The sequence below is a fragment of the Saccopteryx leptura genome, chromosome 5 (genome assembly GCF_036850995.1).
Source record: "Saccopteryx leptura isolate mSacLep1 chromosome 5, mSacLep1_pri_phased_curated, whole genome shotgun sequence".
Classification (NCBI taxonomy): Eukaryota; Metazoa; Chordata; class Mammalia; order Chiroptera; family Emballonuridae; genus Saccopteryx; species Saccopteryx leptura.
This window is the reverse complement of record NC_089507.1, coordinates 89,192,290-89,218,321: the sequence shown is the minus strand read 5'-3', so window position 1 is coordinate 89,218,321 and position 26,032 is coordinate 89,192,290. Positions and strand designations below refer to the sequence as shown.

The 26,032-nt window shown below is 36.4% G+C and overlaps 1 protein-coding gene across 2 annotated transcripts in view; it reads left to right on the top strand.

Moving 5' to 3' along the window:
- Positions 1-26,032, top strand: part of TBCK (TBC1 domain containing kinase) — a 227,695-nt gene that overhangs the window by 138,932 nt on the left and 62,731 nt on the right. For both annotated transcript variants that reach the window (XM_066385886.1, XM_066385885.1), the window contains exon 23: positions 8,061-8,233. In XM_066385886.1, coding sequence (XP_066241983.1) covers positions 8,061-8,233 — 173 coding nt within the window. The remainder of the gene's footprint in view (positions 1-8,060; positions 8,234-26,032) is intronic.

Below are 26,032 nucleotides of genomic sequence, written 5' to 3'. Positions count from 1 at the left end.
AATGATCTTTTCACTGTCTTTACAGTTTTGCCTGTTCCAAAATACCATATAGGTCGAATCACAGAGTATGTAGCCTTTTCAGACTTTTCCTTCATGTCTGCTGAGATCTTTATAGCTCATTCCTTTTTATTGCTGAATAATATTACAAGTCCTTGGATTTTGAAAGGTAGAAAATAATAATTCTAAAAAACAATCTCTTTCTAAAGAAAAATCTACCAAGTGCAAAGTAGCAAACCTATATCCCAAATGTGTTTAAAACAAGAAGGCAGACTAACTAGGATCTAAGGCCTTATGCTTCTTTTTTATTTTATTTTACTTTTTAAATTTTAATTGAAGTGTTCAAATTTTTCATGTGCTTTATATATTTTTAAGTTTATCTATAAAACCTTGGGTTCCTATTATGTGCTGGAATAGTCTTATTTCTACTTCATAACGCTCCCAGGAATTAAGTAACATCAACCCTGTGATTGAGAAAATAGATGCAGAGAAATGAGGTAGCCAAAGCTACACAACTTGTAAGTTATTGGACTGAAATTCAAATCCAGATCATGCTGCCTCGCAGTTAATGCTCTGTACAGTATGTTGTTTTTGTTATCCTGCTTTCTGGTGAAAACCCTTAACTACCACTTTGCAGGCCAAGAGCTAGAACAAGGAGGTGAGGCTTCAAACCTGTTATACCCGTAACCTAACTTTATTCCCAACCATTTTGAACCAGAGTCTTTAACGTTTGAAACTTTTCTAATTAAGAATGACTTATCTCTGCTCAGCTCTGAAATATCACTAAAGTGATAGTAAGAGAATGAAAAAATATATATCGTTCTAAGAACAAAGAATGTAAGAAGAACTTGAGTAGACAAGAAATGTCAACAAATATTTGGAAGATAGAAAGCAATTACACCAGTAGTAACTCACTTAGTAAAGCAAAGAAATCTGAAACCTCCCTGTAAAGGAGGATACCAGCCAGAAGCAAGTCAGTTCTTCGTGCAGAGTATGAGAGAGTGTCAGGAATTGGAAGTGAGTGGAAAATTAGACAGAAAACTAGAGAAGAATCAGTCAAACATCTGCATAAGGAATAGTTTCATTTCTCCCATCCCTGCAGATCTTTGCTCTCACCCTGCTAACCAAGAGTCTATCTACTCCTGACACCCAGAAGAAGACTTAAAGATTGGAGTAGATGGAGACTTTGTGGCCTGAAGCTTATTCAACGTGGGGAGGCAGCCCTTTTTAGCAGATAGCTATTATGATACAAAATTAGGTCATGTCTGACATACCTCTATATTTTATATTTTCTCTCTCTCTCTCTCTCTCTCTCTGCCTCATACCCATTCATCATCTTTTTATATGATAATAACTGTGCAATATTTTTTATAGAGTAAGTAGATAATCAGTCTTCCCACTGGCAGGGTTAATTAAAAAAAAATTTTTCTGATTGTAGGAATACATAAAACAAAACAATACAGGTATCGTCTCTGTGTTTTGTAATGCTACAGGTTTGTTTCCTGTTAACACAGAAGTGCTATTTTTTGAAATTTCTGTCAAAAAAGCAAAAAATAAAATAAAATTAATGGTGTACTTATAACTGTATCTGTAACATTTTCAAGTATACTTCCAGCAGGAAAGTATTTTGACAAGGCATCACTGAAACCCAGTTCTCTGCTTACAGTTTTACATATTTAATGTTTGAAAGAATTTCTCAGTTAGATTTTGGCTGTGTATATGGCAGCTATGTTTCTTCTACACATAAACTTCTGGTTCTCAGATACTCTTACTGCATTACAACCGCTGCTTCTATATGATGGGTGGAGGAAGTATTTAAGGAAGCCATTTCTAGAGCTAGCAATAACTTTACTATACTGCCAAAAGTAAACAAAGCAAGATACTATTTAAGCAGTAAAGACATGTTTTAGTAATATACTGTTACTATAAGGAAGCATGTACCATGAGTTGAACTGAACCTTAGTTTGTGAAGGGAAAATGGAGTAGGGAGGGAGGTGACTAAGGGCTCAGAAGATTCAGGGAAGTGAAAAATTGCAAAAGTTTGAAGGGGGACATTTGTCCATGGGAAATCCACCTAGGTTTACTAACTGGGTTTACTAACTCCCACACAGAGTAGGAAACAGGAACCCTGTCTTCAGGTGTCGGCTGGAACAAACAGTAAGTTCTTTTGGCAGCCTTGATTTTTCTCAGGCAAGTACTTTAAACAGGGACTAAGGTCATCCTAGGGATGTGGCCTTGAGCTGTTATAAATTATTCAATATGTTAGTTTGTTGTTCAAACCTTTGTAGGCCAAGGTTCAAGCATAGTCAAGAAATGGCATAGAGAAGCCTACCTAGAGTTTGGTCAAGGAGAAAATCTTTTTAAATACCCCAAAGTGACTACAAATCATGGAAATATATCACATGAAACCAAAGTAAATATATCCCTAACTTAGCTGACTCTTAATTATATCTCATAGTGTGCACAGCCACTATAATGTTGCCTAACATTAGAGGAAGTATAATGGAGGGAAATTGGTATAAATAAAGACAGTAGTTATCACTGATTATGGATATCTTTTGCAAATTTTACAAAAACATGACCAAAGATAACAGTAAATTTGGTGGGATATTCTTTGGAGTTATAGAATCAGAGAGTCTTACAACCTAGAGTCAAGAGCACAGCACAGAGAGGAATGAGGGAATGTATAGTTTCAACCCCCCAGTCCATCATGGTCAGTCAGTTCTCAGAATGCTGGCAAGGATATGTTTAGACAGATCAGAGAGTTATTCTCTGGAGAGGTAGAATATCCCTAGAAGGAGAAATACGTTAGTTAGGAGTCTAACAAATCACCATGTTCCCAATTGACCCTATAGTGAATTCAGCAGATACCAAGCCCTGCCCACATACATATATAAAACTTCCGATACGATTTTTAGTGTTCTTTTAAATTTGTATAGTCATAGATCACCAAACCTATAGGGAAAGCCTTTTGCTAAAAGACACAGACCAGCACAAACTGAATAAGAAATATCCTCGGAAACGTACTTATGAGAAGATAATACAACTATGAAAAATCAGAATTTTTTTTCTGTAACAAAAAACTATAAAAAGATTGATTGAAAATTAAATATGTGGAAATTCAATAACTTCTTTTTAATTTATTTTTATTGATTGACTTGAGAGAGAGACAAAGGAAAGGAGAGGGAGAAAGAAACATTCATTTATTGTTTTACTTTATTGTACATTCACTGGTTGCTTCCTATATGTGTCCTGACCAAGAATCAAACCTGCAACTTTGGGTTTTGAGACAATACTCTTAACTGACTGGGGTAACATCCAGGGTAACTGGGGTAACATCCAGGACCTCAATGACCTTTATAATAAAAGAGTTGGATGATAAAGTTTAGGAAATCTCTTAGAATAGAACAAAAATACTTATGGAAGGTAAAAGGAAACAGCAAATTATTAGAAATTCCATTTCATATGTTCAAGATTCTTCTAGTAGAAGAACAGAGAACAGTGTAAAAGAAATTATCACAGACATCAAACAAGAACTTTTTCTGTAACTGAAGAATTGCAAAAGGACCATCAAATACCTATGTCAATGAAGTTGTACACACATATATCATGAAATTTCAGAACACCAGGGATCCTAAAAGTATACAGAAAAGGTGGAATCACATAAAAATCTCAAATCAGAACTGTATCAGACTTCTCAGAAGGCAACAAATGGAGCCCTGCCTTTCACAACTCAAATTCAATCTGAGAATGGTATGCCAAGTCCAAGTATCAGTCTCGAGCAGAATAAACATATTAAAAGGTTGGAAGTTTCCAAAATAGTTTGCCCTCTATGCACCCTTTCTTAAAAGTTGCTGGAAAATGCATTCCAACAAAATGATGGAGTGAATCAAGAAAGAGTAAATAATGTCTTAACAAAATTAGAGTTCAAATGTAGGGGAGAGCCAAAGGGAATTAGTTAATGGTAAAGAGAGTGGACAACAGCTGTTCACTAGATCTAGGAAGCAAGTCATAGCCATTAAAACGAAAACAAAGGGCTTCCGGAAAGATGTCCTTTTCACCTGTTTTTACCCAAATAAAACATGACATGTGTTTTAACTTTTTGAAAATAGTTTACTATTTCTAACAGGATAGTAATGAATGTGGATAAAGAAACCAAGATTTAGAGACATTATTTCTTTTTTTTTTTTTTTTTTTTTTTTTATTAATTTTAGAGAGGAGAGGGAGAGACAGAGAGAGAGAAGGGGGGAGGAGCTGGAAGCATCAACTCCCATATGTGCCTTGACCAGGCAAGCCCAGTGTTTCGAACCGGTGACCTCAGCATTTCCAGGTCGACTCTTGATCCTCTGTGCTACCACAGGTCAGGCTAGAGACATTATTTCTATCAGAGTCACAAAGTACTTCATGGAGCTTGGAATTAAGCCTGGGAAACTAAAATCCAGGTTACATGCTTTATTCACAATGCATTATATCAAAATTGTAATGCAAGATAGAAAATTGTAATGCCCTAGGAGAGAAATTACTTTTTAAGAATAATTGTAGCCTGACCTGTGGTGGCGCACTGGATAAAGCTTTGACCTGGAACACTGAGGTCGCTGGTTCAAAACCCTGGGCTTGCCTGGTCAAGGCACATATGGGAGTTGATGCTTTCTGCTCCTCCCTTCTCTCTCTCTCTCTCTCTCTCTTTCTCTCTCTCTCTCCTCTTTAAAATGAATAAAGTTAAAAAATTTAAAAAAAGAATAATTGTATATTCAGTGTACAGTTTACAAAGTACTTTTCCATAATATTTTGCTTATGATCAAGTGCTTTGGAAGGATTCTAATATAGAGAGGTCGCATGGGTCAAGTAAATGGAGACTGGGATATCTGCCAGTACCAAGAATCAGGATGGAATTGGGGTGGCCACCAGTGAACACTCAGGATTCACTGTCAACCTTTTATGGTTTCGAGAAGGAGTTTTGGAGGCAAGTACAAGTGACTTTTTCCCTGCCAGTGATTTAAGGACTGCACTACAACCTCTGATCTGGACCGTTGACTTGACTTCAAGCTTTTAATGAGTGACAAGTGTGTCAAATTGAGTTGAGCACTGTGGATGTAAAACGTGTCATCTGAAATTCTTTTTCCTTTGGAGATTAAACAGTGTTGAATGGATAAACTTTGTTAAGATGAGAGTTTTCTCTCTTTAGCTGCAAATTTTTATCTTATATTAATTGGAAATTTTCTTAAATGAAGTAAGCATATCTCTTCTTAAATGGAATAAAGAATCCTATCTCAAACTTTGATTTTTCTTCTATGATTTTTCTTCTAGTTGACATCTGTTCTTTCTGGGGAATTAGGTGGACAATATTATAGAGCTTTTTAAAAATATACAATTCGGCCTTCCTGGTGATGGCACAGTGGATAAAGCATCAACCTAGAATGCTAAGGTTGCTGGTTCGAAATCTTGGGTTTGCCTAGTCAAGGCACATATGGAAGTTGATGCTTCCCGCTCTTCGCTCTTCTCTCTCTCTCTCTTTCTCTCTCTCTCCTCTCCCTAAAACTGAATAAATAAAATCTTTAAAAAAAAATATGTTTCACTGTATTAGCCATTGCTCAAATAAATACACCCATGTCTAAAAACATGTTTAACTTTTTTTTTTTTTAGATATTATGTTAGGAATAGCATATGGGGTAATGAAACCTGACCTCTTTGTGTAGCCATGGAAGTAACCAAGTGTGAAGTTGGCAAACATCACTAATAGCAGATAAAGGAATGTGTAATTGAGTAACTGGTCTTTCCAGACATGCTGACCATACTCCAAATCTAAATTGGGAAAGAAAATACGTCTTATAACCCTTTAATAACTTCAGACATTTTCTATTTAAAATAACACACTTAACATATTATTCACTTATCTTCCTTATGTCTTAATTTGTTCATCTTTAACAGAAATGAGGATTACAATACTTGTTTACAAGGATCATTGTAAGAATTAAATGAGCTAAGTGAAAACATGCAATGCTTGTCATGTAATAGATGCTCAATCGGTGTGCATTTACTCCTTTACTCCAATGATTTTCTACCTTACAAAAAGCAGACAACTCTAAATGAATGACTCCTGCACCATCCACAGAATTGACTTAAATGCCCATCTTCCTCTCCCCTTTATACATAAGCTCTTCATTTCAAAAAGAGAAATTGGGAGCTTATCTCTTTGCAATTTAAAACCTGTAGTATATTTTTCTATATTGTGCATTCAAGCTGACCACTTGGACTTTTGCAGAGGAATTGAGAATATCTGCCATTTGTTAATGTTAGGAATACAGAAAAGGAAAAGTCAGTCCATGCTAAATTTCTTCATTCTAGTAACATATGAAATTACTACTGCCTTTCTGTAATCTCTACAGTTGCCCCTATGGGACAGTTTTGCTCTTCATCAGGCATTGTGACCTCCTAAAGAGCTATAGTGCCACCATAACATACAAGCAAAATTTGAAATGGAAACATTTTTCTTATATATATTACCTCTGTTTCAGAGATGCTTAAATTGCAAATCTAAAAAAGAAAATGAAATCTATGAAAATGTTTTTATTATTTTAATCAAGTTCACCTAATCTTTTTTCTTTTTTTTTTCTTTTTTTTTTTCTTTTATTTATTTTTTATTTTTTTCTGTATTTTTCTGAAGCCGGAAACGGGGAGAGACAATCAGACAGACTCCCGCATATGCCCAACCGGGATCCACCTGGCACGCCCACCAGGGGGCGACGCTCTGCCCACCAGGGGGCGATGCTCTGCCCCTCTGGGGAGTCGCTCTGTTGCGACCAGAGCCACTCTAGCGCCTGGGGCAGAGGCCGAGGAGCCATCCCCAGCGCCCGGGCCATCTGTGCTCCAATGGAGCCTTGGCTGCGGGAGGGGAAGAGAGAGACAGAGAGGAAGGAGTGGGGGAGGGGTGGAGAAGCAGATGGGCGCTTCTCCTGTGTGCCCTGGCCAGGAATCGAACCCGGGACTTCTGCACACCAGGCCGACGCTCTACCACTGAGCCAACCGGCCAGGGCCTCACCTAATCTTTTTTCATTTGAACCTTTCTGCGCTTAACTCAATTTATTTTTTTAAAAGAGAAATCCTGAGTTGAGATTTTCAATAAATTTTGCCCTGATTATTTTATATCTTCTTTTTTTTTTTTTTTTTTTTCATTTTTCTGAAGCTGGAAACAGGGAGAGACAGTCAGACAGACTCCCGCATGCGCCCGACCGGGATCCACCCGGCACGCCCACCAGGGGCGACGCTCTGCCCACCAGGGGGCGATGCTCTGCCCATCCTGGGCGTCGCCATGTTGCGACCAGAGTCACTCTAGCGCCTGGGGCAGAGGCCACAGAGCCATCCCCAGCGCCCGGGCCATCTTTGCTCCAATGGAGCCTTGGCTGCGGGAGGGGACGAGAGAGACAGAGAGGAAAGCGCGGCGGAGGGGTGGAGAAGCAAATGGGCGCTTCTCCTGTGTGCCCTGGCCGGGAATCGAACCCGGGTCCTCTGCACGCTAGGCCGACGCTCTACCGCTGAGCCAACCGGCCAGGGCTATATCTTCTTTAGTAGATAGAAATGAAACTTTAAGTACATTTTTCTAGAAATCATGATGAACTAGCTTCTGAATCTTTTGCCTGCCCACTCCCAAATTTCAGCTTTACCCCCCACCCCAACCTGTATTTTATTTTGAAAAAGTGTGAAAATATTATCAGAGTAAAATGAAACATTTTTAAATAGGAGTTGTGTTGTATCCATGATGTTTAAATAATTTATACTGAAATACACAATCATATGAGTGTATAATATCAAATAAAACACAAAAATATTATGTATGTATGTACATATGGAAATGTGTGTGGTGACTATGTATGTGTATAATGATACAAAATAACCCCTACCATTCCAGTCTTAAATATGCTAATTAATATCTACATTTTTTTACTGAAATCTTTCTTGATTAGTTATCGTTCTAGCCATGTGTGAATATATTCAGTTTGAAAAGAATGTTTTTCTCGTAAACATAGCAGTTCAAATCCTATATATTTTTTCAATTTTTTATCTAGAAATTGACATTGAACGCTGTGTGCGAGAATCAATCAACCTGTTTTGTTGGACTCCTAAAAGTTCTACTTACAGACAGCATGCTCAGCCTCCAAAGCCAACTGCTGATAACAGTGGAGTCAGAAATTCAACACCTTATTTCTCAGAGTGTCCAGATTCTTCAAAATCAGATCTGGTATGTATTTAAAGATTTAACTTACGAACTCTAAAGGATGTATGTTAAAATTAATTGACTCTACTATCATTATTGCTCCTAATGTTATCACTTAGGTCCTTTTAGCATAGCTGTTTTCTAACATATGATTTTATTCATGCAAGTATTTCATAAAATCTTTGTGTCTTTTTGGTTATACAGTTAGGAAGATTCTTTTGACATATTCCTTCAAGTAATATGTTTTACTACTTTTTCTATGCAATCATAGTATCTGTTTATATATCAACTTGATGCATACTGAGAATTACAGAAGGAAAGAATTATAAAAATAGAGAAAAACTGAAAGTTAATAGAATAATAATGTATACTTACTGATTGTTGATTGATGAAAGAAATAACATTTTGAAAAACTATGCCATTCAGGTTTTTTAACATTGTTATTCTTTCTAAACATGGCCTTATAGAGTCAACTAAACTTTTTCAGCTATAATTTATACATTTTAAACATTCTAATATTACTTAAATATCTTAATTATTTCCATAAAATTACATTTTAATTAGTATGTATATAGAATTTTAAATACCTTAATAAATATAATGGGCTAGGTCCTAACTTGTAAAGGTAATTTTAATGACAAAACATTCCAATTTTGGCCCTGGCCGGTTGGCTCAGCGGTAGAGCGTCGGCCTGGCATGCGGGGGACCCGGGTTTGATTCCCGGCCAGGGCACATAGAAGCGCCCATTTGCTTCTCCACCCCCCACCCCCTCCTTCCTCTCTGTCTCTCTCTTCCCCTCCCGCAGCCAAGGCTCCATTGGAGCAAAGATGGCCCGGGCGCTGGGGATGGCTCCTTGGCCTCTGCCCCAGGCGCTAGAGTGGCTCTGGTTGCGGCAGAGCGACGCCCCAGAGGGGCAGAGCATCGCCCCCTGGTGGGCAGAGCCTCGCCCCTGGTGGGCGTGCCGGGTGGATTCCGGTCAGGCGTATGCGGGAGTCTGTCTGACTGTCTCTCCCCGTTTCCATCAGAAAGAAAAAGAAAAAGAAAAAAGAAAAAAAAATTAAAAAAAAAAAAAAACATTCCAATTTTTCTGTGTATGTTAAACAATAGATATTGCAATTAGATAGTTTTGTGACTAGGTGTTTTTACAAGAATTCACAATTTTCTCCCTTTAGCAATCTTAGTGATTTTCGTGTTCCCAAATATATGAGGGCATTCTTTTTCCATCATGATCAAATTGTATTTATTAAAGACACATATAAACATGACTCAGAGAGTAGTTGAATACAAAACCGATTTAGTAATTATAGTCTCTGCCTCTAGAAATATAGATGATCAAAAAGGAAAACAGCTACATGAATATATATGAAATATTATAATAACATTTCAAAGTGTTCTAAGAGATATGACTACCACAAGAACCTATACATTAAATAAATATTTGCATTGCAGTTTTCCAAAAGTGAACTAGGCCTCCCTAGTTCTCAAACACTAGAAATATTCCAGCAGACAATATTACTACCATTTAGTGGATTTTGGTAAAATGACTCATTAGCTAAGAGTTGTTCTATGTGACCTGTTAGATAGCTTGAAACTTTGAAATTCATTAATTCTATATGAAAACATATTTCATAGTTTTCGAATTTTGAAATATGTTCTCTTAATAACCTAAAAACATTAGTTCTCTGCTTCATACTAGAGAGATCTCCTTTGGCAGATAAGCAGTTTTTAGAAAACTATAATGGCATATAGTGAAGGGAGAGGTGAATACGCATAGAAATTAATAAGAGAAGCTGAGTAGGGGGTTTGGAAAGTTGAGTAAAAGTAAAGGTATAAGAGAATAACATGAGTACATTGTGTCTGCTTGAGAATATACTAGATTTTTAAAATATAGATGTCATTTAATCCTCAGAAGAACCTCTAATAAAATACGATTATCCCTACTTTATAACAGGAGTATGAAACTAAACCCAGAAGAAATTAATAGTTTACACAGCTAGTAAATTTATACAGCTACCAAAATTGAGCCCCAGTTCTTTAGGACATCACAGGATGTGATTTTTAATTGAAATGTAATTCAGAAACCATAAATTTTATCCTTTTTAAATATAAAAATTAGTACTTTTTAGTATCTTTGCAGTTATAAATATCACCACTATCTAATTCTAGAATATTTTATCAGCCCTCCCAAAATAAATTCCATTTATGTCACTCCTCACCTCTCTCCAAACCCTTACAAACTTTATTCTACTTTAAATCTCTATGCATTTACTTGCTCTAAACATGTCATAAAAAATGGAATCATAGTACATGGCTTGTACTATACTTTGTGACTAGCTTTTTTTTTACTTCTCTCATTTAGCATAATGTTTTCATGATTCATACACGTTGTAGCATGTGGTAGTACTTCATGCCTTTTATGGCTAAATAGTATTCTATTATATGGATATATTACATTTTATTTATTAATTTTATCAGTTAATGGATATTTGGGTTATTTCTACTTTGGGCTATTATTAATATTACTGCTACAAACATTCAAATGCAAGTATTTGATTTTCAATTATTTTGAATATATACTTTGGAGTTGATTTTCTGGGTTATATGGAACTAATGTGTAACATACTAAGGAATTTCAAGTGTTCTATAAAGTGTCTGCACCATTTTGCATTCCCCTTAGCAATGTATGAAGGTTTCAATTTTTCTACATCCTTAAAAACAGTTGTTACTCTTTTTGAGCTTAGCCTTCCTAGTGGGTGAAGTAGTGCCTCATTTTTATTTTGATTAGCATTTCCCCAATAATGTTGCATATCTTTTCATTCCCATTAATCATTTGTATGTCTTCCTTACAGAAATGGCTGTTCAAATCCTTCGTGCATTTTTGAATTAAGTCATTTTTAATTGTTGAACTGTAGAATTCTTTTTATATTCTTGATATAAATTCCTTATCAGATGTAGTATTTGCATGTTTTCTTTCATTCTATGCACTATTTCTCCACTGTCTTAATAATGTCATTTGAAGCACATAAGTTTTTAATTTTGCTGATGCCTAATTTATGGGTTGCTTCTCTCTTGCATTGACTAAAGTTCTCTGTCGTTAGCTTTTGACAATTTGATTATAGTATGTCTAAATGTGGATTTCTTTGAGTTTTCATACTGGGAGTTAATTGAGATTCTCGGATGTGTAGATTGTTTTTCATCAAACTGTGGAAGTCTTCACCAATTATTTCTTCAAATAGTACTTCTGCCCCTTTCTCTTTAACCTTCCCTGGGATTCTTACTATCTATATTTGTTAAAATTGATGGAGTCCCAAAGGTTGTTTAGGATCTGTTCATTTTTATACATTCTTATTTCATTCTGCTTCTCAAACAAGATAATTTCAATTGACCTATCTTTATATTGGATGATACTTCTTTTACCAGTTTATCTGCTGTTGAGCCTCTTCAGTGAATTTTTTTTCAATAATTATACAATTCAAGTTCAGAATTTCTATTTTATTCCTTTTTATAATTTCAGTCTTGTAGTTGATATTCTATATTTGGTTAGACATCATCCTTTTAGTTCTTTACACATACTTTTTTTTATTTCTTTAGACATGGGTTCCTTTAGTTCATTGAACATATTTAAACTAGCTAATTTAAAGACTGTCTATTAAATCCAACATCTCATAGTTTTGTTCTTGTTGAAAACTGAATTTTTTAAATGCTATAATATGGCAATTCTGGAAATCATTGTGCCACTTCTGCAGGGTTTTTGTTGTTTGTTTTTGTGGTGGTGGCTGATAATATTTATTTGTTTAGTGACTTTTCTGAACTAAACCTGTATAATTTGTAGTCTTTGTCATTCATGACTACTGTTTAGTTAGTACATATTTAGAGAATTATTAGACAGAGATTTCCTTAAGTTTCTGTACACAATAAGTTTCTTAGCCTTTGTTGAGGGCCTCTATGTGCATGTTGGGGCACGTTTTCAACAGAGGCTGGCTGTCGTACCTCTGCCTTAGCTTTCATTTTCTATTCGTTCAGAGTTTTGAAGTCACCCAAAGGTGAGAGCTTAGATCTTCTCTGGTTTTTCTAGTTCATGCAAATAGTACTATATATGTATAGATAACCTTCTATATTCCCAGGAACGTGTCAGAGCTTTTACAGCCCCTACGGATATTGAATTCCCTAGCTTTTAACTTTATTTTTTTCATTTTTATTGTCATCTTTTTATTTACCTCAACTTTTATGGCCATCTCAGGCAACTCCAGTACTAAATAATTGCTGCTGACTTTTCTTGGCAAAACCTGCAGGGAAAAGGCTGTTTGTGTTGAGAGATCTCTGAGTCAAGTCAAATAAAGAGACAAGCACTGTGAAGATAGGTTTCCACAGAACTGGAAGATGAGTCAAGTAATCAGCTCTCCGTCCAGTGGTTCATAGACTGCTGGTTTGTGTGACTGTTAGTTTTCAAAGTGACTTTGGAACTGAGGAGAAGGAAACAAGATTAGGGAAAATTAAAACATCTCAACACTCACATTCTTATTGAATATGCACTCAAATACTTCAGACCTTTGTTTAATTTCCAGTTCCAAGTTTTAGCAATTATAAATAAAGCTGCTTTTAATGTCTACATGCAGTTTTGGTGTGGACATAAATTTTCTACTGTTCTCTATGTCTATATAAAATATTTTTAAGTTTATTTATTTATCTGAAATTTTGTCTTCCTTTTCCCTCCTAATATTGTTTATTTGAAATCTCCTTGGTTCAGATATAAATGTTGGTATAATGCATGCCCTATAAAAGCATATTCATTAAATTTAGGATAATGACAATTCAGATTTATATTCTATTCTGTGTCAGGTTCTATAACAGATTAAAAAATGGCTTTTGTAATTGAAACATAAACAGTACTCTGCAACTATTAGAATGGAAGCTTGAAAAATGCTATGAGAAGATTTCAGTTAACTTTAATTTCAACATGCATCTATCATATTTGTTCCCTGAAGCAGACAATTGGAGTAGAAAAAGCATGAACTTTGTTGTTAGATGGACTTGGTTTCAAATTTAAACCCTACTCCATTTGGTTCTATGATCTTGAATAATTTATATAACCTCTCTATTTCCCAGTTTATAAAAGTGAGCATAATTATAGTAATCCCTTTCTTTCAGGGTTGTTTTAAGAATGATAAATGTAAAACACTTAATTTCACATCTGAAACATAATATGTACTCAAAAATGGTAATAGTCATTATTCTATTTTTAGTAATTGAAGGTTAAATGTTTCAATTTTGAAAGCTATCCAAGACATTTATGACAATCTTTTGTATCTAAAGAATTTGTACAAAAGAAGAGATGTTGTAGTATTCTTCTATTTCTCCTCAACTATACTAGCTTTATTACTATCACTTTACATTTAAAACTTTACATTTTATTTTATTTATATAATGTTACCTGCTTGTTTACACTACCATAAAGTAGAACAGTAGGGAGTAAGGGAGAGGGAGGCTGACTCTCCAAAGAAGGAATCTTCCTGGCAGTTTTACCTCAGTAAATTTAGTTTAAAATTTCACTTTGACCTTTATGTCTGAGTTTCCATACTATTTTGATCTTGAAATGACTAAAGAACCTGACCAAGAGGTGGCACAGTGGATAGAGCGTTGGACTGGGATGCAGAGGACCCAGGTTCGAGACCCCAAGGTCACCAGCTTGAGCGCAGGCTCATCTGGTTTGAGCAAGGCTCACCAGCTTGGACCCAAGGTCGCTGGCTCGAGCAAGGGATCACTCGGTCTGCTGTAGCCCCCCCAGCCAAGGCACATATGAGAAATCAATCAATGAACAACTAAGGAGCCACAACGAAGAATTGATATTTCTCATCTCTCTCCCTTCCTGTCTGTCTGTCCCTCTCTCTGACCCTCTCTGTCTCTGCCACAAAAAAATAAAAAAAGAATTGCCAAAAGAATTATTTATCTAGTGCCAATGTTTTTCCAATCTACTTTTACTTAAATAGCTAATGTGATGCTTAACACTTCAACCACTCCTTATTAATTGAAATAGATATATATAAAATTATGTAACTGATGAATAGAATGAAATGGATTGTATTAAGCTGAATGTATTTTGGAAAAAGACTGCTTAACACTAGAATACTTTAATATGGTTTTCTGTTACATTATAATCAATTTGTTGAAGACTGATATAAGTTATATGAACACTGAAATGAATAAGCAATAATTATTCGGTGCTTCATTATGAACACTAGCCTGAAATTTTATTAAATAACTTTTATTTTATTTATATAATGTTACCTGTTTACTTGTACTGTCATAAAGTAAGCAAAACAGTCATTGAATTATCCTCAGTTTATAGCTATCCTTTAAATTTGGACTAAATATGAGTTTTATATAGATAAAAACTTTAAAATGCATTTGTATTCTTAAAGTTAGAATAAATTCTAAAAGTCTAATATAAATGCCAGTCCACAAAGTTTTATGTCTATATTAACACCACTGCCTTTTATAGTGTGAATAGTTTAACAATAACACCACAGTGCATTATAGTTTTCAGGTACCCAGGTCCATTATTTTATCCCAAAAAAAGCTTCGAGGTAAGTATTTTTACTCCCATTTTAGAGTTGGGGAAATTCAGAATATTATTTAATGTAAGTTACCAAGTAAGTTGCCATTTTATTTAGCCTTGATTTAGTTTCTTTATTGTTTATATTATAATATCAGTATCTAATAATCTCTCATAAGCAAGCTAGAACTTTAGGGCAACAGAGTAGTTAAAATTTTTGTAAAAGATGAAGACAAATTCTTGTAGCTAAATATAGGATAAAATTTAGAAGGTAAGTAAAATGAAGTTTGATAGGAAACAGTATCTTTTGAAATTATTTTCTTCCATAATGTGTATAATGTATTTTTAACAACCACTCTTTATCCAAAAGGACAAAAAAAAAAAAAGCCAGCATAACAAAAGAAGAGGTAGTTGGATTTAGTGATAATATATCTGCCTGACCTGTGGTGGTGCAGTGGATAAAGCATCAACCTAGAATGCTGAGGCCGTCGGTTAAAAACTCTGGGCTTGCCTGGTCAAGGCACATATGGGAATTAATGCTTCCTGCTCATCTCCCCTTCCCTCTCTCTCTCTCCTCTCTAAAATGAAAAAATCTTTTAAATTTTTTTAAAAAATAATATATCTAAAAAACATGTTTACTTGATTAAAACGACTTTTTCTCCTACAGTTCCAAGTTCAGAGGAGAAAAACAAACAAATTCCTAGACTGACATCTTAAGAAATTCATTAAGAATGCTGAGAACCTTATCAAAAGATGTTTATAAATTAGACTTCCTCTAACATTCAGCTAAGTTACCCATATGGCAAAATACTGTTACATAATATTGTTTAAATTTATTTTTTAAAACTATAAAATTGTGAGGAAAGATGGCGACCGAGTAGGTGAACGTTCCAACTGCCACCTCCCAGGACCAAATGGATTACAACTGAATTTAAAAACAATCATCTTGAAAAACCAACTTTGGAGTAAACTAAGAGGAGTCTATAACCAAGGACCACCAAAGAAGCCACACCGAGACTGGTAGGAAGGGCAGAGACACAGAAAGGGCTCTTGCTCCCAGGAGTGAGTGGCGGCTGAGGGTCCGGAGGGACTCTCAATGCAGGGTGGGTCCCCCTGAGAGGTGTGGGTCTTCAGCCCCAGGCCCAGAGCCCCAACCTAGAGCCCAAGAGCCTAGAATAGGAGCCCAGACAGCATTTAGCTATGAAAAGAGCTGGGTTTCTGTCTACAAGAAAGAGAGCTCTCAGACGCAGACTCCGTTTTAAAGGGCCGATGCAGAAAACCTCGTTCACAGCTCTGGCGGGGGAGAGCTGAGAGGACTGGAGTTGCAGGAGGAGAGTGTAAAGTTGGAGGCCCAGGGAGAGACACTGTGGGGGATGGAAACCAGAACCCCTGTGCTGAGTCATTCTCCAGTACTGCAGTCGCCATCTTTCTCGGATGGAACAATCACCTCTGAGTGGCATCAGCCTGGGGGAAGGCAGCTGCTCTGCTCTCGGGAATATCTCATACACCAGTGATGGCGACAGGTCGTTCTGAGAGGCCAGGAATCGGGGCACGTCAGTGACTCAGTTTTCTGGTGTTGAGTCCAGAGCTCCCCCCCCAACACACTTTCCTGAGTCTGTAACTGATGCTTCCACCTCACAAGAGACTCAGTTGAAACTGTGGGTGGGCAGACCACACACCTCTCGGTCTCATAGGCCTGTGAAAAAAGTATGGACAGACTGACACCTGGGGCCAAGGGGCGGAGCCAAACCTACCATCCTTCCTAATGGCTGAATTGCCGCAGGCTCTAGACTCTAGCAGAGGTTTTTTTCAGCAGCTGAGCCCAACAAGCAGCCAGCAGACAGGCTGCAGGAGGCAAGACTCAGGTAAACCTGGCCGTTGGAGCGGACTTTCCCCCTGGACCAGAGTGGGTAAAAGCTAGCCTAGGAGTGCAGCTTGGTATTTCCATGTACACCTGAGCCCAGCAGAGGCAGCCACAAATTCTGAATTGCTTGTAGCTCCAAGAAGGTTGCTGAGTGCCAGTCATGGGCAGTGTCTCCCACTGGTCTGCTCTGGGTTTCTGCTTGAGAGGCTCAGGTCTGGCACATCCAGGGGCCAGCTGCAGAAAGCATTGGTTCAGGACCTAACAACCCTGACTAGAGTGGTATCCTAAGGAAAATCTCACATCAGGCCCACGCGAGGCAAGTTCCACTCTCTGTGATCAGCACCGGCACAGCAGCTCATGTGTATTGGATAGGGTGGAGCTTCACAGTCAGCCGGCCTGGGCGCTGAATATTCTGTTTTGCTAGGCTAGATCCCACAGGGGGAAGGGAGAGAGGCTTGGAGCATGGACATTTAAAGTGTGGGTCCCTGTGAGTCTATTGTTGGATCTGGTTGAGGGGCTTAGCCCCCTTTGGGAGGGGCACCATCAGTCCCAAGAGGGAACTGTCGGCCACACTTGGTCTGAGCCTGCTGCTCAAGTTGTTGGGGAGAAATAAAATTTGAGTATCCAGCAGTGGCTGAGGGATCAAGCTCTGGAGTAGGGACCACATTCCCCGTACTGAGCTCCTGACCAAGAGACTCCTGAAGTAGTGGGTCCCACAAATGTTGTATTCACAAGCTCAACTGCCCTAACCCACCAGGTATGCAACATGTAGAGGAATTGGTTGGGTGAGGTCAACTAAGTCCACACTACAGTCTTACTACAGAATACTCTGGGAAGACCAGGCAGCTGCAAGAGGAGGAGCAGCAGCTGAAAAGTGGAGACAAACCTACAGAGCTTGGGGCTTTTATGGAGCTGTTGTCATCTCTAAGCAGGAAGAAGCAGATCCTTACACAAAGGTTGGCCCCTCCCACAGTACCCAGACACAGAAAACACAGACACAAAGAGCGAAAAGTGCAGTAGCTGTAGACTGGTAGCCCATAGTGGGTTACAAACAACAGCTGACGCCAACCCAAGAAGATCTAGAGTCAACACTACTGGTAATGTGTGGCGGACAGCACCAACCCTAGAATCAACTACCTACACAAGAGCACCTAAAGGTGCAGTCTAGCTAGCAGGCACCAGACACTGTGGAGAATAAATAGGCCCAACAAAATAGACATTGAACAGTGTGTAATACAGTGTGTAATACACATAATCAAGGTTGACCCTTAGAGCCAGCCAGCCTTCAGGGATAACCATACCCACTAAAGGACCAACTGCATCTAATACAACAAGAGGGAAAATAGTACTCAAGAAGTATTCCTAGAACAAAGAAAACAAATGACCTGGAGGACATTACCATCGAGCCCATCTTCTTCATAAAGACCACACAAAAAGTTCAAAGTCAGATAGCACTACCTATACACAGATAAAATGGGCAGAGAAATGCAACCCAAATGAATCAACAAGAGAAATCCCCAGAAAAAGAACTGAATGAGATGGAAGTAACCAAAATACCAGATGCAGAGTTTAAAACAATGATTTTTAAGATATTCAAGATGGCCTAACCTATTGGACAGCTACCTGCAAAAAAATGAAACTAGGCCAGCAACTTACACCATTCACAAAAATAAACTCAAAATGGAGAAAAGACTTAAATGTAAGTTGGGAAACCATAAGCATCTTAGAAGAAAACATAGGCAGTAGCTCTCCAACATCTCTCACAGCAACATATTTGCTGATTTATCTCCACGGGCAAGTGAAATAAAGGCTAGGATGAACAAATGGGACTATATCAAACTAAAAAGCTTTTGCACTGCTAAAGACAATATGAACAAAATAAAAAGACAAACTACACAATGGGAGAACATATTTGACAATACATCTGATAAGGGGTTAATAACCAAAATTTATAAAGAACTTGTAAAACTCAACACCAGGAAGATAAACAATCCAATCAAAAATGGGCAAAAGAAATGAATGGACACTTCTCCAAAAAGGACATACAGATGGTTAATAGACAGATGAAAAAATGTTCAACGTCACTGGTCATCAGAGAAATGCAAATTAAAACCACAATGAGATATTACCTCACACCTGTCAGAATGGCGCTCATTAACAAAACAACACACAATAAGTGCTGGTGATGATATGGGGAAAGGGGAACCCTCCTGCACTGCTGGTGGAAATGCAGACTTGTGCAGCCACTGTGGAGAACTATATGGGGTTCCTCAAAAAATTTTAAATGGAACTGCTTTTGACCCAGCTATCCCACTTTTAGGAATATATCCTAAGAATACCAAATCACTGATTCTAAAGAAGATATGCATCCTATGTTTATTGCAGCATTGTTTACAGTAGCCAAGATCTGGAAACAGCCCAAGTGTCTGTCAGTGGACGAGTGGATTAAAAAGCTGTGGTACATATACACAATGGAATGCTACACTGCTGTGAGAAAGATGGAAATCCTACCTTTTGTGACAGCATAGATGGACCTGGAGATTATTATGCTAAGTGAAATAAGCCAGGCCAAGAAAGAAAAATATCATATGATGTCACATATATGTGGAATCTAATGAACAAAGTGAAGTGAGGAACGGAATAGAGGCAGTGGTGTGGTCAGAGATCAGAGGGACAGCAGTCAGAGGGAAGGGGGATGAGGCTATGGGATTAGAGAAGGTAAAGGGATTAGTGAAACTTTATATACATCATGAGTCGGGAACCTTTTTGGCTGAGAGAGCCATGAATGCCATATATTTTAAAATGTAATTCTGTGAGAGCCATACAACGACCCGTGTACGTTACGCATTATCCAGTAAAAATTTGGTGTTGTCCTGGAGGACAGCTGTGATTGGCTCCAGCCACCTGCAACCATGAACATGAGCGGTAGGAAATGAATGGATTGTAATACATGAGAATGTTTTATATTTAAAAATTTTTTTTTTTATTAAAGATTTTTCTGCTAGCCAAATGCAGCCATCAAAAAAGCCACATCTGGCTCGTGAGCCATAGATTCCCGACCCCTGATATACATAATACAGAGCTATAGATAATAGGACAGCAAGGCCTAGAAGGAAGGGGGGAGAGAAAAAAAGGGAGAGGAGAAGAGGGGGTACAAAAAGGGACATGGGTGGGAGTGAGGGAGTTATATTCAGTGGGACACCTGAATCCATGTAAACACAATAAATTAAAAATAAAAATTTTAAAAACTAGAAAAGTAGCCTGACCAGGCAGTGGCACAGTGGATAGAGCGTTGGACTGGGATGCCGTGGACCCAGGTTCGAGACCCCAAGGTCGCCGGCTTGAGCGTGGGCTCATCTGGTTTGAGCTAAAGCTCACCAGCTTGGACCCAAGGTCGCTGGCTTGAGCAAGGGGTTACTTGGTCCGCTGAAGGCCCGCGGTCAAGGCACATATGAGAGGGCCATCAATGAACAACTAAGGTGTTGCAGTGCGCAACGAAAAACTAATAATTGATGCTTCTCATCTCTCCGTCCCTGTGTATCCCTCTCTCTGACTCTCTCTTTCTCTGTAAAAAAGAAAAAAAGAAAAAACTAGAAAAGTAATGACAAATAACATAAAAATTATTTTTGTGTAATATATTTTTCACATTTTAAATGAGAACATAAACATGCAAAAATTATGCATATATAATACCAACATTGAATTCTATTCAAAATAATGGGAGAAAGGTATTAATTAGGCAAATAAAAAATCTAAAATATCTAAAAATAATCTATATTTGACTTTAGAATATATCTATATTTTATATACTGTGTATACAGGTCTACTAATAAAATACAGATAGTGTTTAGAGAATTTAGTTTTTTAACAGTGAAAGTATTAACTATTTGACTCAAGAAGAAACAAACAGCTGATTCCATTTCTCAATGAAACTTTATTTATTTTATTTTACTGCATATTCAAAGTGCTGCTGAATTTACAGCAGATGAAAAAGAATTCAAGAAATAGTTTAGAAATGTATAATCTTGAGCATCTTTGACATCTAAGTTTTCCTTCTTTCAAATCTTCGATGAAAGCAGAGGATTTTTTCATGTAAAGCAGTAGAATGCAATTGCTTTTTTATCATAGAAAGTAATCAAATGTTTAATGAGGAAAGGTATCACCTCTTAAAATTATAGTGATCAAAATTTATCAGAGATAATGAGAGGTTTCTATAATCTTAAACATGATAGAGAGTAGGTTACAGGATAAACTGGTAGTCAACAAGTTAATCGATGTTAGGTTGACGCTGGTTCTTCATTTTTTGCGTTTTTCTCTGTACAGGAGCAAACTGACTTCACTAATGAACTGTTGCTGGTTAAATGTGGCAAGGAACTTCTAGTTAAGTAAATAAATCACTAGGTTGAGAATAGATCCATCAGTGACCTTTGTTATTTTGAAAATTAGCATATATGATATTATAAGGGAACTAGGATGGGGAGAGGCATGGAATAGCACACACTCAAGGAAATATTTAATGTTGGGGAAAAAACATGCTTAGCATTAGATTAGTAATTTTCTATACTGGTGGAAATTTTTGTGATACAAGCTATTAAAGCTAATGCAATTATTTTCTCTGCTGGTAGGACAAAATATGTATAGTGATTTTCAATTTGTAACAAAACCTGCCTCTCACCATTCAAGTCTCCCTAGGTCATATGGATAATCTGTGTAATTGTTAATATCTTTTACCAACATCTTCCTGTCCTTTTACCAGTCTACATTTTAAAACAAACTTCATTCTTGAGTTGTTTTTGGCTTTATTTTCAGTATGTCCACACGTGAAGAGGTATACCAAAGTCAGAGGGAAGCATGGCTAAGCCAAGCTAAGTGATTTTTTCTTTTTCCCATTCTGAGATTAATTACTTACCAAGGCTCTGCTGTGTTAGCTCAAATATATATATTAAAATATATATAAATATAAATTATATATAAATTCCTGTCTATTCAGATACCTGTTGAAATATTAAGTGGAACTATTAGAAGTAGAGTGGATATTATAACATAATTCTGTGACCATAAGATTTAAAGAAGGAGACAAATTCTTAGAATTCTTCAAGTGAGATGCCTGGCAGTACCTTATCAACACCACTGAATTGTTGATGAATTAACTACTGCTGATTCAATCTCCACATTAGCTTTACTAGCAACAGGATTACATGTATAATTTTCCATTTCAAAAACTTTGTAGGCATACTAAAGAAAAACTGTATCAGAGACCTGAGGTCTTTTGAATCCAGTGGAACTGTTGTAAATGTGGGTGGTTATGTGTTTTCCAGAGACCGTTTTCATCATTAAATTTTCTGTTTGGTACATAAACTTTTTATCAGATTTAGATTATTTTTGAGAGTACATACTATTATAACAGTGAAAGCTACTAAACTATACTTTTGATAGTCTTTCATTCTTATTTTGAATTCAAAACATCATAGACTCATTTAGCAAATTTTACAGAATCAACCCAGTCCTTCAGTTCTTAAGTCTTCATAATACTACCATCTACATGTATTGAAACACTATTACTGTTGCTCTGTGTATATAATACTTAATTGACAGATGTTATTTTAAAGATATTGTTATACATCTATACTCAGAAACCTTTTCAAGGGGTCACAGTTTCACAAAAAAATATTAATAAATGGAAATAATGCAGACAATATTTCTCAGATCATTTTAAATCAAATTGGAAATGATAAAAATAAAAATATTTTCTCATCACCTAGAAATTAAAAATAAACCCCAAAATAAAGTAAAATAAATATCATCTTAACTCTTTGGAAAAGAACTTTTCCTTTGAAAATTTCACATAAAAATCTTATAATAGCTAGAAAATAATATAAGAACCCTACACATCAGAACCTATGGGATACAGTTAAAATAGGTTTTTCTCTTAATACTTTTATAATGCCTTACACATAAGATATTTATTGATTGTTTTTATCAGGTTGTTTTAACTAGCTTTTGAAAGATAGGATTTATATAAGTAAAGGAGATCAAGAATTCCTTTTTTTATCACCATGACTAATTTCAATACCACCATAATAAAAGATTTATGGAAAATAAAAGTTATAATGCACTTTTATCTTATTTTGTTTTACCTACTCTTTCCTGTGCACAGTGTACTTTGGTAAAGAGCCCATTCACTGGAATAGTTCACATTTCCTCTGCTAATAGGGGAACTTTCAACAGTATGGAGTTCTTCTGTTACTGTTCTGGTATATTAAGTATGCAGGGGCCAAGATTTTATGATAAACACTTAGCTTGTGACTTTGAATATTAAGTACTTTAAAAGTTGAAAGAAGCTGGGCAATAGTAATTATTCACAGTAAAATAAAGGGGTTCTTAAACACAGAGGTTTGAATTATATTTTAAATAACTTATTGTAATTACTCTAATCCTGTATATAATCACCTTTTACTTTCAATATACCTTTCTTGAGTTTTGTAGTCTACCAGAGATCCTTTCTCCTTATTAGTGATATCGTCATGTTGTATGTGCAAGTTGATTTGTTTTCCTTACATTTTTTTTTAGTTTAGTGCTTTCATAAATAAATTCTACCCTATAGTAAATATCATAGGGAAAAATGTATGACTCTCTATATAAACTGAGGCTATGTAGCTGAAGGAAGAGACGGAGAAAGATGATCGAAAGAAATGGCAAAGCCAGGAAGGCATATTCTTAAACTCTATGAACTTAAGTTGATTAATTGTTCTGTATTTTAATTAATTATTAGTCCTTTTACTGAAAAGAATGGTGTTGGTAGAAGCTGTGTTTGGAAAGAAATGCTTTGGCTGGTTGAGAGGACAATGCACCAGCAAGATTTCTGAAGTCTGTCTAATGTTAAAAAGGGAATGTTGCTATGAACAATCTTTTCTAAGCAGAGCTGATCCTCGGATGAGAATATTTTTCACCTGTCTCTAAGCTAAGTCAGGGTTTTGTTTCTGTTAGTCAAAGAGAAAACTCCTTTTACTTGGATAAAGCTAGTAATAACTTGTTTCTCAAGTTAAGGGAGCAAACAGCTGATGTTGAGTAATCTGTCAGAATCAACAACTTGATAAAGAACTCGCTGGTTTAAACTTATGTGGAAAAGCTATATCTGTTAACGTCATATCAAGGAAAATGAAGTTTAATAGCAATAGGCTTATTTTTTTTGAAATTTATACTAGTTATTTTTTAGTGCTCAGTAGTTTAGCCAATTGTTTTCTTTACAACTAATTTATCTTCTATCACTTACAATAGACTGTGATTATATTTTCATTCATTTTCCATGATCATGAGGTTACCAGATTATCCAGTTATTATTCAATGAGCTATTCATACCTGAGAGCTGGATTAAAATTCCAGGAAAAACTGTTGATGATAAATATACCCACATCCTTAAGGAAGGAATAAGTGATTCCAAGAATGTCACATGTTGTCTCAATTACATATAAATCTAAAGATTAAAAAAATCATTCTAATATAGGTTTATATTTCCATCCTAAATTAGTCTATTATGGGAACACATACACACACAAAATATGTTTATCTTATTCTCTAGGAACTTATTCTTTTTTTATGTTAGGAAAAACTTTATTAAAAAAGTGATTTCTCTGCAACATCATCCATTAACCTGAGGTTGCTACTTTGACTTTTTCATTTTTAATTAAATTTATTGGGGTACATTGGTTAATAAGATTATATAGATTTCATGCTAAGCAAAATAAGTCAGAGAAAGTTAATAACCATAAGATTTCACTCAATGTGGGATATAAACTGAAAGCAACAAATAAACAAATAAGAGGGAAAAGCAAAAAAACTTATTCTTACAAACTTCGTTTTATATTCTACTTTCTCTGTTTTCCTGACAAAAGGCACAAATTATTCTTTTGAACTGAGCTCTCACTTGATCTCATTTGAACCTTTAGAACAGTTAACTGTTCTCTCATTTTCAAACATTACTTTTCCTTGGGATTTTGGTACACCCCAATCTCCTTGTTTTCCTCTTTCCTTTATGTTACCTCCACTCAGCATTGTTCACTGTCTTCACCTGTTTTTCCATGTCATTGTATATAGTATTTCTCAGGATTGTGTACAGGCCTTCTTTTCTCTCACAACACAGATATTAGACAGTCCTCTATACTTGCATCATACATTTGCTATGGAGCTGGTTATTCACTCCAGCTCTAGCTTCTCTTCTTAGCTCTAGGACAGTGGTCCCCAACTCTTTTTGGGCCACGGGCCGGTTTAATGTCAGAAAATATTTTCATGGACCGGCCTTTAGGGTAGGACAGATAAATGCATAAAATAAAATTATGCAACTGGCGTAAAAACTGTGGTATTTTTAAATATAATTGTAGAACTTACGATATTTATTGGGCTAAGTTAAAGGAAGGACAAGCATGTCCTCATTATTCAGGCTGTATTTAAATTTGTTATTCTGACAACGTTTCATGTCTGACATCAATATGTAATATGATAGGTTCAAGCTCGCTACCAATCGTGAACCTACGACAATAAGAATAAACATGAATCCACTGTGTACTCGTATGCAACTTTATTAGAAGCGTTCTCTTAATATCGCACCAACAACATAACATGAGTAACATCCTCTCTGGCTCCAAACACTTTCCAGTCACTATGGTAACATTTAAACATGCCTTAAAAATAAGATACAACACAAAAACAAATATAAAGTGCATGAAAAATACAACTCACCATTGTTATGAATATTGTAAGTTAAGGGTTATTTTTTATAATGTTTATTTATTTTTTTAAACAGAGTTGTAACTGCTACAACCCTTGAGGATTTTTTTTAATTTTTTCTTTTATTTATTCATTTTAGAGAGGAGAGAGAAAGGAAGAGAGAGAGGGAGAGAGAGAGAGGAGAGAGAGAGAGAGAAGGTGGGGAGGAGCTGGAAGCATCAACTCCCATATGTGCCTTGACCAGGCAAGCCCAGGGTTTCGAACCAGCAACCTCAGCATTTCTAGGTCGACGCTTTATCCACTGCGCCACCACAGGTCAGGCATAATGTTTATATAGAATGTGAGATAGTAGCCTATCTCTCAACAACCATAATGCTAAATCAGTGGGAGCCCTGAGCTTGTTTCTCTGCAAGGAGACAGTCCTATCTAGGGGTAATGGGAGACAATGACACTCGAAGTGTGTTGCTTATGTCCAGTCTATTCCATAATTTTGTTTTGGTTGCTCTCACTGCAGAAAATCCCGCTTCACACAAATAGGATGTCAGAAACGACAACAGGGTTTTTAGTGCTTTTGTGGTGATCTCGGGGTATTCTGCCATGACTTTAATCCAGAACACTGGCAGAGTTGTAGTCTCGAACATATTTTTAAGGCCGCCGTCATTTGTATCTCCAGTAGTTGAGC